The 16,500-nt window shown below is 40.0% G+C and overlaps 1 protein-coding gene and 1 long non-coding RNA gene across 2 annotated transcripts; one reads left to right on the top strand and one right to left on the bottom strand.

Moving 5' to 3' along the window:
- Positions 1-5,724: 5,724 nt before the first annotated feature.
- Positions 5,725-14,085, bottom strand: synm (synemin, intermediate filament protein). Its single transcript, XM_024282627.2, has 4 exons — positions 13,182-14,085; positions 11,293-11,417; positions 7,949-8,028; positions 5,725-7,870 (listed from the first exon to the last, which is right to left on the bottom strand). The coding sequence occupies exons 1-4, from the start codon at positions 13,980-13,982 to the stop codon at positions 5,844-5,846; spliced, it is 3,033 nt and encodes a 1,010-aa protein (XP_024138395.1). The 5' UTR covers positions 13,983-14,085; the 3' UTR covers positions 5,725-5,843.
- A 752-nt stretch (positions 14,086-14,837) lies between these two features.
- On the top strand, positions 14,838-16,500 carry LOC112152312. The gene is made up of 4 exons (XR_002920278.2): positions 14,838-15,795; positions 15,875-15,927; positions 15,994-16,107; positions 16,346-16,500. It is a non-coding gene; the product is annotated as an uncharacterized LOC112152312 (long non-coding RNA).

Here is a 16,500-nt window from a genome sequence, read left to right on the forward strand (position 1 = left end):
TCAGTGTAAGTGTTTGACCGGGGCCCCCTAACTTCTAAATCCGCCAGTGTAGAGTGGGGGTCTCAAACTGGTGTCCCACGGGTCATTCATGGCCCTCAAGTCAATATTTTACAGCCTCTGCTTTAATATGAGGGTTCAATGTCCACTAACCAATATCTTCTGCATGTCTACGCTTCTTTGATAAAAGTTTTCTACTTGCTTTGTGATATTTCAGCTTGCTCTATGCTTAAAACTTTCCATCTGCTTTTGTCAGATCTGGTTGTCGGAAAAGTCCTTAGCAACAGTTGCTAGCGTCGTTAGCTCCTGTCGTTTCACAGAAGTAACAAATTAATACAATAGTTTAGTGTGTTATTGTTTTATCTGAATGTTTCTTGTTTTATTGTGTTCTGCTTCATTTAGGAGACAGAGCTGATGTACAAAGACTTTTTAACTCCAGGAGAGCTGAAATAACCCAGAAAGTTCTTGCTATGTCTACAGAAACATGGAACAGGATGCATGTAATTTAGACAGAGCCACAGAGTATCCGTCCAAGTCCAGAAACAAACCTCAGAACTGACTAGAACACACAGTTCTGGCTGTATTACGTAACACTGCTCTCCCTCTAATGTGGTGGTGTGGGATCCATCTTTGTTTTGGGTGTTTCTGCGAGGCCGATGCCATTGCCATGAGTCACAGTCCAGAGGGGCTGGAGGGGGGGTTCAGATCCCCCGCAGCCTGGCCCCTATCCTATCTGCTGCAGAGGAGCCTCACCGCGAGGCTGAGACTGATCACAGATGCAGTCTGGGCCTGAGCACAGCTGAGGTGGTCTTTATGAGGATCAGGTTCAGGCGTGTCGCAGCAGCTTTTGATTTCAGAATTATCAACCTGTTTCCAATAATATCATTTTTAATTTCCCTTCATGATGTTGTGGACTCTGGGTGTTGAAAAGAGCTTGAGTGCTTCCAGGAAATCTTTCTCCTCGTTACATAAGAGCAAAGAGTTACACACAAGAACACTTTACGTTTCACTTTCTCTGTAAAGAGGGACACATGTGTAGAGCTCTGATCACCTCTAAATCTAAAACTGTGGAAAAAAACACACCTGCTGCTCTTTCATACAAAAAATAGTATCTATCTGCATTAAAGTGTTCTTTATTGTTTTTGACAAAAAATGTGGTTATAACATGTTGAAAACATGAAAGTGATGCTCCCAAAGATTTCTTAGTAGGGGTGTAGGAAAAAAATGGATTTGACGATATATTGCAGATCAATAATCTATATACATTAAAGTAGAGATCGATCAAACACATAAAGCTAGTAAAGCTAAAGTCCACTAGCTTGATGCTGACGGCTAATGCTAACAGTCGGTCTACATAAACATACATTTCTGACTAAATGAACATCTTTATAAACTCACAGACATGAATTTTCCAAACTTTTAAAAAAATATATATTTAAAGTACCCATTTGTGGTCTAAAACACAGTTTTTTGCTCATACCTTCTTCTTCCTCTGGAATGTGGTACCATGCTATAGCGAGATTGCCACCTAGTGGGCAAACTGTAACGCCCTCCAGGAGATGAAGAAGAATTGTTGGAGCTTCTCCTTTGAGAATCCATGTAACACTGTATGGTATTAACAATCTCTTTATAATTTCAATAATATATTTTTTTAATATTAATATAGTCAAAATATAAATAGATATAGATTGTTAAATGTATTTTTAATCAAATATGTCTAAATGTGTAAACCGTGTAAACACAAAATTGAATTGAATTGAGTGGATTGAAAGGATTGTAGAAAAAAAACGATCCGCGCTCTGGAGAAAGAAACTGAATCAATTCCTATATAAGTTACACTTGCACTGCTTAACATTGTGATCATTAAATAAAATTAATTTTACCATTTTATTACAGAGCTGGGTATCACGATATGTCGTATCGCCAGACTCTTGCCAATACACATCCCTATTTTTAAGGCAAAGAATAAATAAATGCACCAATGAAAAATTTTTTTTCCATACTTTGAAAATTAACTGACATTTTACATCTCTCTGTAGAAGATCTGCTATTGGTGACCTGAGCACTGAAGTAAGACAATCTGCAGCTTATAGCAAGTGTGGAGATCACTGAAGACAGGATGATCCACAGCCACAAGACTAAAGATCTATGACAGGTCACACACACAACATAAAATGGAGTCCGCAAAGGTCGCAACCTGATCAGAAAGTTTGAAAGGTCTGCACTGAGGATAGGAACAACAAGGCAGGAGACGAGAAGTCTGTCCAAAATACACACTGTCATTTTTAGTTGATCCATTTTGGCCGTATCTCTAGAGCTCTGTTAGCTCGCTAATCTTGGAAAGGGCAGTGTGCAGAGCCACTCTCCCTGGTGTAAAATATCACACTGGTGAACTTTTTCTTTCTTCTGTTTGGATGGAAGCTGACAGATGGGGATCACAACTTGGAAAGAATTAGAAATGCATTTATCTCTGTCCTAATTTGTTTATAGAAATTCTACCAAAAACAGATTTCTGTCAATAAAATCAGTCTCTATTATCAATTGTAGAAGTGGTTGGGTTTTTTCTTTTTGTAGACGTGGTGCATGTGGCATAAATTTGCAACGTGAGCTTGGTTTTGTCGTCAAATATCATATAAAAATACTCCGGTGAAGGGACCCTGCCTCATTCTGGTGAGGACATGTTTATAAGTCGAGCTGCCTGGTTGCTATGTTGCTTTGTTGTTGCTATCTGAGGTGTAGAAAGGGTCCAAATGTGACAGAGTGTATCAGGATTCACTCGTACCACATGTGTCCCAGAGCTGAACGGTCATCAGAGCTTCTTGTAGTTTTTTGTCAGCTTTTTCCTGTTCCAGAGGAAAGCTGCTGTACGTTCAAAACAAAGAACAATGTGCTGCACACACCAGCACACGCTTGACTTTTCAACATTTTCCTGTGAAGTAATGCTGAGAGGGGCCATCCATTACATCAACCCTAGCAACAGTGAAAACATCCAAGGGGCCAGATGGATCCGTTCCAGATTACAGTGTTTTGCTTCCCCTGTGAAGAGGGAAAGCTTTTCACTCCACCTCCCTGCTCAAAGTCTTCAGTTCTGTTATTTATAATGACAGCAGAAATAAGAGGCAGGTTTTATCTTTCATCATCCACACGTGTTGTCACTTTGACTTGCTATAGTCGACTCCTGCTCCCAAAAGTCCCTATTGCTTCAACGTGGAGTGGTAAACATAGGTGTTATCTAAACCTTGGATTGCTACACTGGTTATTTTGATATGTTTAGCGCAGCCACAGGTTGCTAGGAAGTATTTCTTCCCCTGCTGAGGGTAAGTTACACCCCTCATCTTGAACTGATCACTATCTGCTGTCATTCAATTTGTGTTTTATTTTTAGGCCCTGACGCTTGTTTGCTCCTCAACACAAGAAAACAAAAGCTACATTTGAGTTAAAAGAGCTCCACAGACTTCCAATCGAGAGTTTTCTCTTAAATTTCTTGGCATTTTTTCTTTAAGAAATCATTCAAATTGAGGACAAAAGAAGGGAAAGGCCTAAAGTGCTTAAAGTATCACCTGGACGTGGGTGTTGTTATGCTTTATTTAGTGAAGGAGAGGGAAAATCCATCTCCTAAAGAAAACTTAAGACCCCCAGACTAGAAATTGTTCACTATAAAGCTTTAATATAGATAAAATCAAGTCCGTCTCCTAGGAAACAAAGTATGAAGAAGTGAGGCGTGGCTCCAGACTTCTTGTGAAATTTAATCCTAAAGCACTTAAATAATTTACGTTTAGCAACAAATAATCCAGTTATTCATAAATTATTGACTATATAAAGATAAAATGCGATCTTAAGAAGTGAACAGAAGCCTTCCACGTGTTTTAGTAGTGCAATTATCTTCCTCTTTTGTGTGGTTTAAGCCCACATTTTCAATTTAATCTCCAGTTGTAACATAAAACTCCATGTCGGACTTCAACATCTTTGTCTTGTATGCTTTCATTGTTTTGGCACCAGAATTATTCCCTAAAAATGACAAATATATTAACTGAAAGACATTTAGTTATATTTTTTATTCATTTTCTGTGAGTTAAATGAATTATCTAAACACAAAAAAGCTCCAACCAAGCTTTTATTTTTTTAACGTGTTTTAATCATATAAAGATTTTTGTTTTCAACCAAAAATTGGAAGCAAAACATAAATCAAAGCATAATGTTTTTTTTCCAGAAAAAGAAAAAAAATGAAACAAGAAATTTTAGTTTTATTGAAAAAAACCATCATGCATACAATTTCTAAGTGAAGATCTGTGTTAAACGGGGAAATGGCACATGGGTGTTTATATGAAGTACATTGTTGTGCGTAAGCTTGTTCTTTTTATGCATTTAAAGAACCTGAAAGTAATCCCACACATTAAACTTTTTAATAGATGCATTTTGGTATTCAATATAGTTCTTAAAAGCAAACTTGTCAAATGTAAATGATAGAATCCAGCAGAAACTGCCTGTGTCACCTCCACACCAAACACTAGTGAGCACTCAGATTCACTAAGCTGATGATCCAAAAATAGTCGCCATCGTAAACGCACTCTTTAGTAAGAGCAAAGGTGAACTCTTAAAGCAAAGACCGTGACAGCAAACCATGAGAAGAGTCTTTTTTTCCCTCCAAAAAGAAATCAGATTTCTACTGTGTGCACCTGTAAAGCAGGTGTTTGCTACCTCTTGAGGGAAACTTTTAAAAGATTTGTGACTCGCCATTTGCTGAACCTCAAACAAATTCCTGTGCTACAAAAGAAAATTGTGTTTTTAACATCTTCTTGTGGTATTTTTCTGATGATAGAAGACGTTTATAAAGAAAATTCATCCTAAAGTTTCTTCATTCTAATACAAATGCAAAAAATGTGGTTGGAAAAAGCTTATAGGTGTGACATAAAAGCTACGGTAAGCCACAAGATCCCTTCTCCACTCCATTCTGACGTACTCACTTGTAGACGACTAGATCCATGAACGTCTTTGCTCTTTGGCTCCAAACTGTACGGCTGGATAGCTACAATATTGCTCCCAATTTTTGTTTCACCGGTAATGTTAGATTGGGGGCGCGAGGGGCTGTAAGCTAGTGGGAGAGCGTGTAAACACATGGGAAATAGAGGCGGTCTTACTCCACGCCCCACAACTTGGAAGAAAATTTCTAATGAATTCCTGCAGAAACTATGTCCTAAAAATGATACCGGATTTTTGCTAAAAATGACATAATTATAGCTAAAAGTTCAGTGGGAGCACTTTGAAAATAGTTTAGAAGATGATTGGAGTGAGACTTTAAAAATGAAAATAGTCTAAAATGACAAAGGTGATTCAGTTTTCCCACTGACATTAGTGCTAATATTAGAGGGATCTTCCTAATTTTGTTTTAGTAAAGTGGTTCTTAAAGCTTCATAATGCAATAATTATGAGTTTGTATTATGAAGGATGATTGAGTTGATCGTGAAGAGTGTAAGTTCTTCATGTAGGTTAGTACAAAAACAAAAACAAATAAAGATATTTAAAGGATATTTAAGGACAGCTTTTAACTGTCATTGAATTATTTGTATTTTTAATTACCGTATTTTCCAGACTATAAGTGGCGCTTTTTTTCATAGATTTTCCAAGGGTGCGACTTATACTCAGGAGCGACTTATATGTTTTTTTCTTTTTATTATGCATTTTTTGGCTACTGCGACTTATACTCTGGTGCGACTTATAGTCCGGAAAATACGGTAACTAATTTGATCAAATAAAATGAATTTGTAGCTCACTTGTTTCTGGTCATTTTTGTTTGTTTGCCAACTGCTAAGAAAAAATTTAGTTTTATGTTTTTGGCTATTTTTTACTTAGTTTTCTGGAGGACTTTCGAGGTAAACTGTTGCAACCTTTTTCTGGTGAGAGATCTCTGGAGACTCCATCGTTTCAAACTGCAGCTGCTTCTCTGAGCTCGTCTCAGCGTGACTGCTCTCAACGTCCATCTGGAAGGTGAAGGACTTCTCCGGCAGCCCGAGTTTCACGTGTTTTTCGATCATCTCCGTTGTTATCTTTCTTTCCTCGCTGAAGCCTTTGAAGCCATCTCCGCTGACGTGCTCGCTTTCCTCGAAAACCTTGATGCTGTACCCTCCACCTGCACCTCCACCTAAGGATTTCTCCAGCGCGAGGTTAGAAGACCTCAAAGCTGCCATGATCTGCTCTTCAGAAACATCTTCAGAATCCAGCAGACCGGAGTCTTCAAGGGTTTGAGACACGTTGAGCTCTGCAACTACAGTCACGGTTCCATTGTCAGCTGACTGTTCCACCTTCTTGATAGCCACATTCTGTGGACTCTCGCTGCTAACTTTGGTGAGGAAAGCCAGCTCTTCCCTCAGCGGTCCGGAAACAGAGGTTTGGAGCTTCTCTAAAGCTCCCTTCAGCTGGTCTTTGGGCTCCAAAGAGTCCTCCCTCAGGAATTCAAGGACTGACTCTTGCACGTCCGGGGAGACGCGCACCTCCTCTTCAATGATGCACTCTGGAAAACTCTCCTTGGCAAACGAGCTGTCCCCTGACATGTACTTGGACTCGTCACTTTCCTCAACAATAACTCTCTTCTGGGGAACGCTCTCATCTTGATAATAGCGCTCATCTGACAGGTCATCAACAATTCCGTAGCGGCCATAGGAGGTTATTCCTCCTCCTTCTGTTTCTGAAAAGTTGTCGTCTGGTGTGGACACGAAATACTCTTGATCGTGGGAGAATTGTGGAGACCCGTCGTCTCTTGAGACCTCATAGACTTTCACTGATCTACGACTAGACCAGTCTTGAGTGCTGAAGGACGACTTCTTACCGTCGTCACTCTGCTTTTCTTCTTGAACTTCATGAGGGACATGCTCTACCTCCTCGATTTGAAAGTACGTTGATGGCTCGTAGAAACTCGGTTTGCTCGGTTCAACCCCATCCTCCTCGTCACTGTGAGGCTCCATAGGTTCCTCAATGATCTCCACATTGACGGACCTGTTTTGTAGGTTTTCTCCTCCTTGAATGCTGCTTATCAGATTCTTGATCATGCTTGCTGTTGCAGTATCGTCCATGCTCTCTAGAGACACCCTCTTCACGCCTTGACTGAGGAGTTCCTCCAGGGCGGACTCTGCAGAAACATCAAGCTCTTCCTCTACTTTGGACTCCAGCACGATCTGTGTTTTTGTTCTGCCATCATCTTCCTGACTTTTCTCAACATGATAGGTGACCTTTGAGTCTCCTGATGAACAAGCCTTAGCTTCTAAACCTGCTGGTTTGATCACTTTCTCTATGATCTCCTCTACAGACACAGAGTCTAGTATCTTCTTCTCGGTTGGACCTGTTGCAGTATCCGTTTGATCTTTCTCCTTGAATACATCGTGCACACTGCCTCTCTCGTTCTTTTCTAAAACCTGCTTTTTGCTTTCTGCCTCTTTTTTTGAACCAAGAATCATCGCTGGAGGTGACACCACCCTCACTGATTTGGCCTCAGCTGTATGACTGACTCGTTTGTCCTCAGAGTCTGGTTTGTATCTTCCAGTTTCCTGCCTCCCGGCTGTTTTCTGCACATTTCTATTTACTTCCTGTTCGATTTGACCTGCTCGTTTGTCTTTGATGGTGAAGGCTGGGGGCGCCAATGGGACGGAAGCAGCAGCTTGAGCTTTGTTGAATGAGATCATATCCCTTCTGGAGGCTGGGCTCTGGTGTCGAGCCTTCCCAACCACTGAAATGGGAACGACCCTGGGGGGACTCGCAGAGCTGGAGGGGACCCTGGGGGATCTTCTCAGGTTCATCGGTGACGTGTACTTGATATCTGGGCGTTGTGACGAGGTTAGGAAGGACGATCTGGGGGTGTAGGTTTGAGCTGGACCCTTGATATCTAAAAGACATATTGTCAAAAATCAAATTGTAAGTTTTCTAGTAATTCTAAGAAAGTAAGTGACAGTAGTTTGCTTACCTATTATTCTTTCTCGTTGAGGTCTGTTCATCCTTTTATGAGCATCTTGCAATCCAGTTTTTTCATTTTCAAGGAGAGCTCTGATGAGAGAAAAAAAGAGTACATTTTTGGGTCAAGACAAGAAAAAACAAGAAAAACTATCGTCAACAATAGACATATACCTCACTAGACGATGCACATCATTCAGCTCTGCCATTTCAGCCTGCCTAAATTGAACTCTAGGAGTTTGACGAAATGGTACAAATCCCAGACCTGGCCATATAAGGCAGTGTTCATCAAAAGTCAATCGGATTGTGCGCTGTTTAGAAAAGTAGGTTGAAAACTAACTCCTCACCTTTTCTTGACCATGAATCAGCTAGAACCAAAGTGCACTACAGAAGAGCAACCTCTCTGGAGGGTGCCATTCGAAAGACTAACCTAAAAATAAATACTCCATTGTGTGTGTGTGTGTGTGGTGTCCACACACTCGGTCTATAAATGCCAAAGCAAAGCTGACTCGTGACTTATCCAAAAACACACAGCAGCGCCTCGTCTGTATGGGAGTATTCTGCTTATGTCAAAAGTACATAACAAACCAGATCTGTCACAGAAGGTCCTTTAAAACCTTTCTTGGTAGTAAACTTTAAAAACCATATGAGGTCAAGTTTTCACTAAAGTCTAATCTTTAAAGACCCACGACAATGAAAACTGTGTCTTATGCTGTTTTTCATGAATCAAATGAAGCTCAAAGTTACTATTTTGAAAATGTATTTATACAAACTGTTCTGAATGAGCAGATGAAAATATGCTATTGGAAAAAGCTTGTGCAGTGAGGCGACAATTGGCCGGCCACAAGCTTCCTGCTCTGCTTTGCGCCGATGCGTCCACTTGTAGCCAAATAGATTCATGCATGTTTTCGTTTTCTCCGTTGGTGCTGGCATCTGGCTCAAAACTGTACGTTGGCTAAATATTGCTCGCCACTTTTTGTTGCACCAGTAATGTTAAGTTAGGGGTGTGAGGGGCTGTAAGCTAGCGGGAGAGAGTGTTTAACAGGTGGATGACAGGGAATGGGGGAAGGCTTACCCCGGGCTCCCACGCCGAGTGATACAGCTCAGATGCGACACAGGAGTGGTCTAGCTACAGCAGATGACTTTCAGTGGCTAACGCCACTGGCTCTGCCGCCCACTTTGCGGAACTCCAATAGGTTCACACGATAACACGCCATTTATTACGATTTAGCCCCAACTTCACAAAAAGTGCTGCGAATCAGCTCCAGTGTCCGGCAAAAATTTGAACCCAACAAAACTGATTCCGAAAGGAAAGGCCAGATCACAGAGGACGGACATGATCGTATGCAGTGGAGGTTCCTCTCACACTTTTAAAGTTATGTAAACAGTTTTTTTTTTGTTTTGTAGTCGACTAATCGAATATTAAAATAGTCGACGACTAATTTAATAGCCTATTAGTCATTACTTTATATTATATGGAGTCAGAGAGTAGTAAAGATGTAAGTTACAATGGCGTTCTGCTAGCTTTTTTGGCATTTATTAAGGTTTTTTAGTCTATTTCTGAGTTTGGCTAATATTTCAGCTACATGCTAGCTGTTTTTGCTAACTTAGGTTTGTTTTTTGCTTTTTTAGGTTGTTTTGGAATTTAGCTAATATTTCAGCTACATGTTAGTCATTTTGGCTTCTTAAGGCTTTTTTTGTTTTTCAGGCTATTTTGTGTTTAGCTAATATTTCAGTTACATGATAGCTGTTTTGGCTAACCTGGGCTTTTTTCTAGGCTAATTCGGCATTTAACTAATATTTCAGCTGGCTATCAGCATCTTCAGCTATCGTCACTAGCATCTTCATCGGCCAAATTCAGCTTACAGCATTCACACTAGCATTATTGCAGAATATATTTAGTTTTTAGTTAGTTTAAAGCTAATGATGGTTAATGGTGGTTTTACATCCACTTTGTGTACGACTCGATTATTTGACTAATCGGAAAAATAATCGGTGGTTAGTCGACTACAAAAATAATCGTTTATGGCAGCCCTACACTGGACCGGCGCCAGATAAGCAGATAGCAGCAGAGAGGGGATTCTACTTCTTTTGCTTTTTTCTACTGTTTTCTTGTCTGCCACCCAGAGGCTCAGAGCGAAAAGTTTTAACAGTACAAATCCTGCAAATCTTGCTCCAGACTTTTTGCTTTCGCAGCTCTGGTCCTATAAATGTCTTTCTTGGTGTCATTTTATTCCAGCAGGGCGGAAAAATACCAATTTTGATTTCTACTTGGTGATCATGATTACAACAGTAGGCACTTCCAGGTTGTGAAAGGGACGCTACGCACACATCACTACTAAGTCAGAGTCCCCGAATGGTCAAGCTTCAAGAAGTTCAACTGGTTTAACTTTTAGCACTCTATCGATGAATTACCGATTTGTATGTAGACTAGAGCCTTGTGTAGCATTCTAGATGTAGAAGCCCAAAATTTTAGTCTATGTTCGTTTTCATAGACTTTTCAATGAAAGTTCTCACTTCCGCTCACAATTCAGAGTCAAATTTTTAATGAACTTCTGCCGCTCTGCAGAAACTATGACCTAGAAAACAACACAGGTTTTAGATTTTGGCTAAAACTGGTATAATCATAATTAAAAAAACACTAGTAACACTTTTACAATATATCAAAAGATGATCAGAGTGGGATTTTAAATGTAAGAGTTGCAAGAGAACAACTGTTTCTGTTTATTAAACCCTTTACGAATATATTTTAGACCTGATTATGATGTAGAAGTGCCAACATATGCTACAGTTAAAAGAAAATAAACTTGTTTCATTCCTTCCGAGCAACAGAACTTTATTTTAAAAAGTAAAGAACAAAACTGGTTTCTGTTGATAGAAACAATAGTTGTGGAAGAGTACATGGTGATTAACAGCATCACCTCACAAATAACTTATCAAAACATTGGAAAACACATTGTTTGCACACTGGAAACTAGAGAGGCCTCAAATATGACATTACAGAATCAAATGTTTTTATTTAATTTGAGAATTTCAGGAAGAGAAACAGCAGCTTCATGACTAATACCCTCATGGAAACATGTTTAAGAAGACGTCTGTGTAATTTAATTTTGTAGCTTTCTTCTGAGATTGAGGAAAACATTCACCACTTAAGCTGAGCATTTCTGACTCCTCATCAGGACGCATTCCTCAAAGCATGCTCGCAATAAAACCATCTTACTGTTTTAATGCCTCTGTGCTTCAGTTCAAGCTTTAGTGGTGCTCATACTCTTTAGGCACTTGCTAATAAGTCCCTCATAGTCATTTTTTTTATTGTTAATAATAAAAATCCTTGCAAAGAAAAAATTAAAACATTACCTGTAAGCAGCCACCTCCATGCCCAGATCCATCTTCACCTGGAGGAGGTGCTGATGCTCCCTCATCTTCTCTGCCATGGCATCAGAGAGTGAGTTCCTTTCAAGCTCCAGCTGTTCAATAATCATCTAGAGAAACCACATTTAATATGTTTTACTGCAGACATAAAAAAAAATATTTAAGAGTTTTTTCATATTGTCTGGATGTACGTTTTGACTCATAAAAGAAACGTATTTTCAGTTAGAGGAAATGAATGGATCCTGGCAGAAACATTCATTTATAAGTGACCTTGTTTCCAGATCTTTAAGAGGCTAATGGGGATTTGTCAGACTGACAGCTAATTGGTTTAAGTGGTTGGAGTAATCTGTCAAGTGTAAAGTGCTCAGGAAGTGGACCGACGGGCATCTTTTTAATCCTCTAATGCTGAGGCCATACATTGAAGGCAAAGCAATGGTTATGAAGGCTGGACAAATCAATGACAAGACCTTTCTACAGTCTAAATGTATTTCAGGCCATGTGTGGATAAATTAGTCGTGCAGGGTTGGAAATAGATGATTTATTTAGTTGGAGCAGTTAGCAGCAGCTGCATGTGTGCCTCTTAAATCCCACTATATAGTTGTTTTCCTAGAGTAAAATCATTCCCAGTGGCCTTTTAATTATGCAGTTTTTAGCTACAATCCAAAAGACGTTGTTGTCTTTTCAAACATATTTTCTGCAGAGCAGCAGGAGCATATCAGAAATTTGCTTTTGGTTTGCGGGTGGGACTGAAGTTAGCCTTGCTAATTTCCCAGCATGCCTCTGTTTACACTCTCTCGTGAGCAACAAGCACCTCACAAACCCAATATAACATTAGCATAGCAAAAAAAACAAAACAAAAAAAAACAACGAGCAATATTGATTTAAATTATGAAATTCTCAGAAATGAAATTTTAATCAAAATCTATCATTCGTGTCCTCCACTGTGAAAAAAAATCCCACAAAGAGGTTTAAAAACACAATTTTCATTGGAGTGAGTCTTTAAGGGTAGTGGGTGTGGCTAAGGTACGGAGAGAAAATAGTCTCACCGGATGTGTGTGAATAAGTCTTGATTTTTTGTCATGTGTCTGAATGTTTGTGTGTAATTATGGATTTGTGTGCGCACATTTTTTGATTTGTAACTTGTGTCTATGTTTATTTGTAACTTAAGATTTGTGTGAGTATAATTTTTTTATTTGTAACATGTTTCTATGTTTGTGCGTACCTTTAGATTTGTGTGTGAATAATTATTGTTTTTTAACTTGTGGGTATGTTTTTCTTTGGATTTGTGCGTATATAATTCTTGATTTGTAACTTGTGTCTGCATGTTGCACTCAAAATGGATTGTATGTTACGACGTCCTGTTTGTTGTAGGTTAAAAAACAAGAATTACGCACACAAATCCAGTTTCACAAAAACATCCACACACTAATAAAGAGTTGTGCACACATACACACATCCAAAGTTAGACACAAACATGCAGACACAAGTTAGTAATCAGGAATTACACAACACAAACACTCAAATCCAAAGTTCTACACAAACATACAGACAGAAGTTACAAATCTAGAATTACACGCACACAAATCTCAAATTACACACATGCAGACTCAAGTTATAAATCAAAAAACTACACACACACACAAATCCAATGTTGTACACAAACAGACACAAGTTACAAATCAAGAATCACGCACATACACAAATCATAAGACTATTTTCTTTCCATACTGGGGCCTCTATTTTTGGCTCAATCGCCCAAATACAAATTGTTTGGTTTTATTTTTAGAATATATTTTGGAATTATGAATTTTCGGGAGGGAGAAGATGTTGAAATTCTGGATTCTGCTTAATGTTGACTTTTCACTTTTCCTCACCTGATATTCGTTGAATTCCAGCTGGAATTTCTGCTGCATGTCCATCAGCTGCTCCTCCAGGCGCCTCTGGATCTGCGCCTGTCTCTCCGTTTCTGTGCGCAGCTTCCCCAGCTCGGAGGCGTACATCATCTTCTCCGTCTTCATGTCGCTCATCCTCGCCTGGTCCTCCTGAATCGCCCGCTCCATCTCCTCCACCTTCCTCTGGTACATTTCAAACGTCTCGATCCATCCCTCCGACAGGCCGCGCGCGTACTCCTGCACCTCTTCCACCGACACCGCCGGCGGCCCGCGGTAAGTTTGAGTGACGATGGGCGCCACCCGGGAATCCACCTGCCGGTGGAGGTGCTGCAGGCTCCGCCTGTGAGCCTCCTCCACGCGCTTGCACTCGTTCTGCAGCTGCAGCAGGCGCTGCTGGAGTTCCCCGTTGACCTTGTGCGCCTGCTGGAGCTCCTGCTCGCAGCCGCGCAGCTCCCCGCTGATGTCCCGGCACGCCACGCTCTGCTCGCTGCACGCGGACTGCAGCGTCTGCAGCTCCCGCCACAGCTTCTCCCGCTCCAGCTCCGCCTGGGACTTCTCAAAGGCCAGCTGCTCCACCATCCTGCGCAGGTCGCGCGTCTCCGCCCGGTAGTTCTGCGGCCGTTCGGGGCTCTGCTTCACCTGCTTCAGGTGGCTGATCTCAGTGATGAGACGCGCGTTCTCCTGCTCCAGCTGCTTGGTTCGGGACAGGTACTGGACCAGTCTGCTGTTCAGCTCCTGCAGCTGCTGCTTCTCGCTGTCAAAAGTTCGCTTGAAGGGGAGCATCGCTGCAGAGAGAAAACACCAAACTGAAGGAAACTGCGCGAGGAAAGTCTCCTGAGCGCGCGCGCGTCTGCTGGGACAACTGTGATGTAATGTGGGATCCGTGCTCTTTGACAAGTGCAGGACGGGGGCGTGGTCACAGCCCGCATCACACGAGCGTCCCACAACCGGATCGTCCTGCAGATGTTGTGCTGCGTTCACGTGCAGTCGGAAATATCAAAACCTAAAATATTTATATTTCCTCTTAAAGTTTACAAAAAATATTAAATTAGTACCAGTTAGCACTTTAATAACATAAAGGCTCACTTATATTATATTTATTTATCTAATCATGTTATTTTTAGACGTTTTGTTTGAAAAATAAGCTTTAGTCTATAAGTAAAAACTATGAATATTAATTTAAACGCAATTTTTTAATCAAAGTGTTCAAACCCCACAGTAATTTTCATATGTTTGATGTATTTGTTTATTATTTTTACTACATTTATTTCATATTAAAAAGCATTTCTATAAAACACTTGGCAGGTGGTTAAAACAAAGTAATATTGACCAGAAAAGGACAATATAAAACACGAATGATAATTTGAAGTAAGTAGGTTTAACATTTCATTTTAATGACAATTAGATTCAAATCGTAATTTAAATCAAAACAATTTACTGACCTAAGATCAATCCGGGACATCTTTAGTCAAAAATTCAACCAATGTGACTCAGAGATAAATACTGAACAATGAAAGGGAAGTTTTCCAGATTCCTTGTATTTGATGTAAGATAATGAAGTGTAAATTAAATATGTGTACAAACAAATAAATAAGCAAGAATTAATGTTCACTCCATTTGCATTTTATTTTGATAAAGTTCACCCCGTGGTGTTTTTCCACATTAAAACAATTGGAACATTATATCACACTGTATGGTCACATCTCTGCAAAATTTCCACACATTGACTCTAATGATGGATTGATCATTTTTTGCTGCCATCATATGTGTCTTCTCCACCGTGATGGCACTTGGTCATTCTTACGTTATAGTCAAATAAACCTTCTCTGTCTCAATCCAAATGGGATCTTCCAGTATTTATGAAATCAGTTTATTTGATTTTGAAATAAAATGACTTGCCTCGGATAGATCGATCTGATAGAATCGATTCATCGATTAAATAAATGGTATTAATTAATAGACATTGTAAGTGGATAAAAATACAAAGTAAGCAAAGTAATACAAAGTAATAGGACAATGATGATATATTTTTTTCGGTCTGGTACTTCGTCTGTTTCTAAAGTGACTTGAATGGTTTAAATTGCTTGTTACCAGGTTACCATACAAAATGTTATGTGTGACGAGATCATTTCGCATTAAAAATGTACACTGAACATCAGGTGAATCATGGTTTTTCTATTTGTGATGGAGTAAACCTCTTTTTTACGTGCAGCACTTGAACGCATCGCGCTTCTGAAGCTGAGACAGCGGATTGTTTGACACGAGCGCCCCCAAGAGGACAGAAATATAGCTCAGAATCGCGGGATTCTTGTTTTTTCAGAACACCTGGTGCTTTTCTCTAGTTTAAACTACTACTGGGAAAAGTTAAAAAGATCGATGTCATGTAAACAGAAGTAAATACTTTAGAAATTATCAGATTAGAAGTTGGTCACATTGAACGTCCAGTTTCCTTTAAGAACAGAGTCCTGCGAGAACATGACCCGATGACGAAATATCTTCTCATAATAAACCTCGGGACTTTTTATGGACGTGAATGCACCTTAAAAGAACCATTAATCTGTCTAAATGAACGACAGGGACACAGTGGTGATCACAGGTAAGATAGTGAGTTATTGGTGTGCATTCTAACAATGTAATTCTGTATTTATGCTCATTTATCTCCCTAAAAACACTAGGGTTCGGCCCGTTTAGAGAGTTCCTGGTGAATCCCAGCTGGACAGCAGCTCAGGTAATCACCCCAGGGACGCATGACTGTCACGTGACCTCTCACAGACAGGTATCTTGTCGGATGTAGGCGTTGAAGGAAGCTGGACTGGGGGAGAAGGTTGATGTTCACATCAGGGAGATGCCCGTGAGTTACGTTAAGACCCAGCAGATAATCAGAGAACTCTAAAGGCTTCAACCAAAGGTTAGTCATATATATATATATATTTAGCAAATGTAATGTGTTTTTTTTAAGATCCACTGAGATGAAAATTTTGTTTTTAACATGTTTTTGTAGCATTTTCACTCTCCCCACAACTCAGAAATTAATTTCTAATGAACCTCTCCCATTTTTCAGAAATTATGTCTAAAACTGTGGCATAAAAACAGCAAAATTGTAATGCATTTTAAATTTTAAAGACTCACTGTTTGCTGGTTTCCAGTTTGCCGTCCACCTGGGTATTGCCAGAGGTTCCAGGGTTTTCTTGTTGGAGCAAACTGGACGGAACAGGGGCTACAAGGACAGAGATGTGTGCGGCTTCTGCCCCCAAAGCTGCGTGGAAGGAGGTCCAGAAAAACTGCACTCCGTCATTAACAT

This window comes from Oryzias melastigma, linkage group LG6 (genome assembly GCF_002922805.2).
Source record: "Oryzias melastigma strain HK-1 linkage group LG6, ASM292280v2, whole genome shotgun sequence".
Classification (NCBI taxonomy): domain Eukaryota; kingdom Metazoa; phylum Chordata; class Actinopteri; order Beloniformes; family Adrianichthyidae; genus Oryzias; species Oryzias melastigma.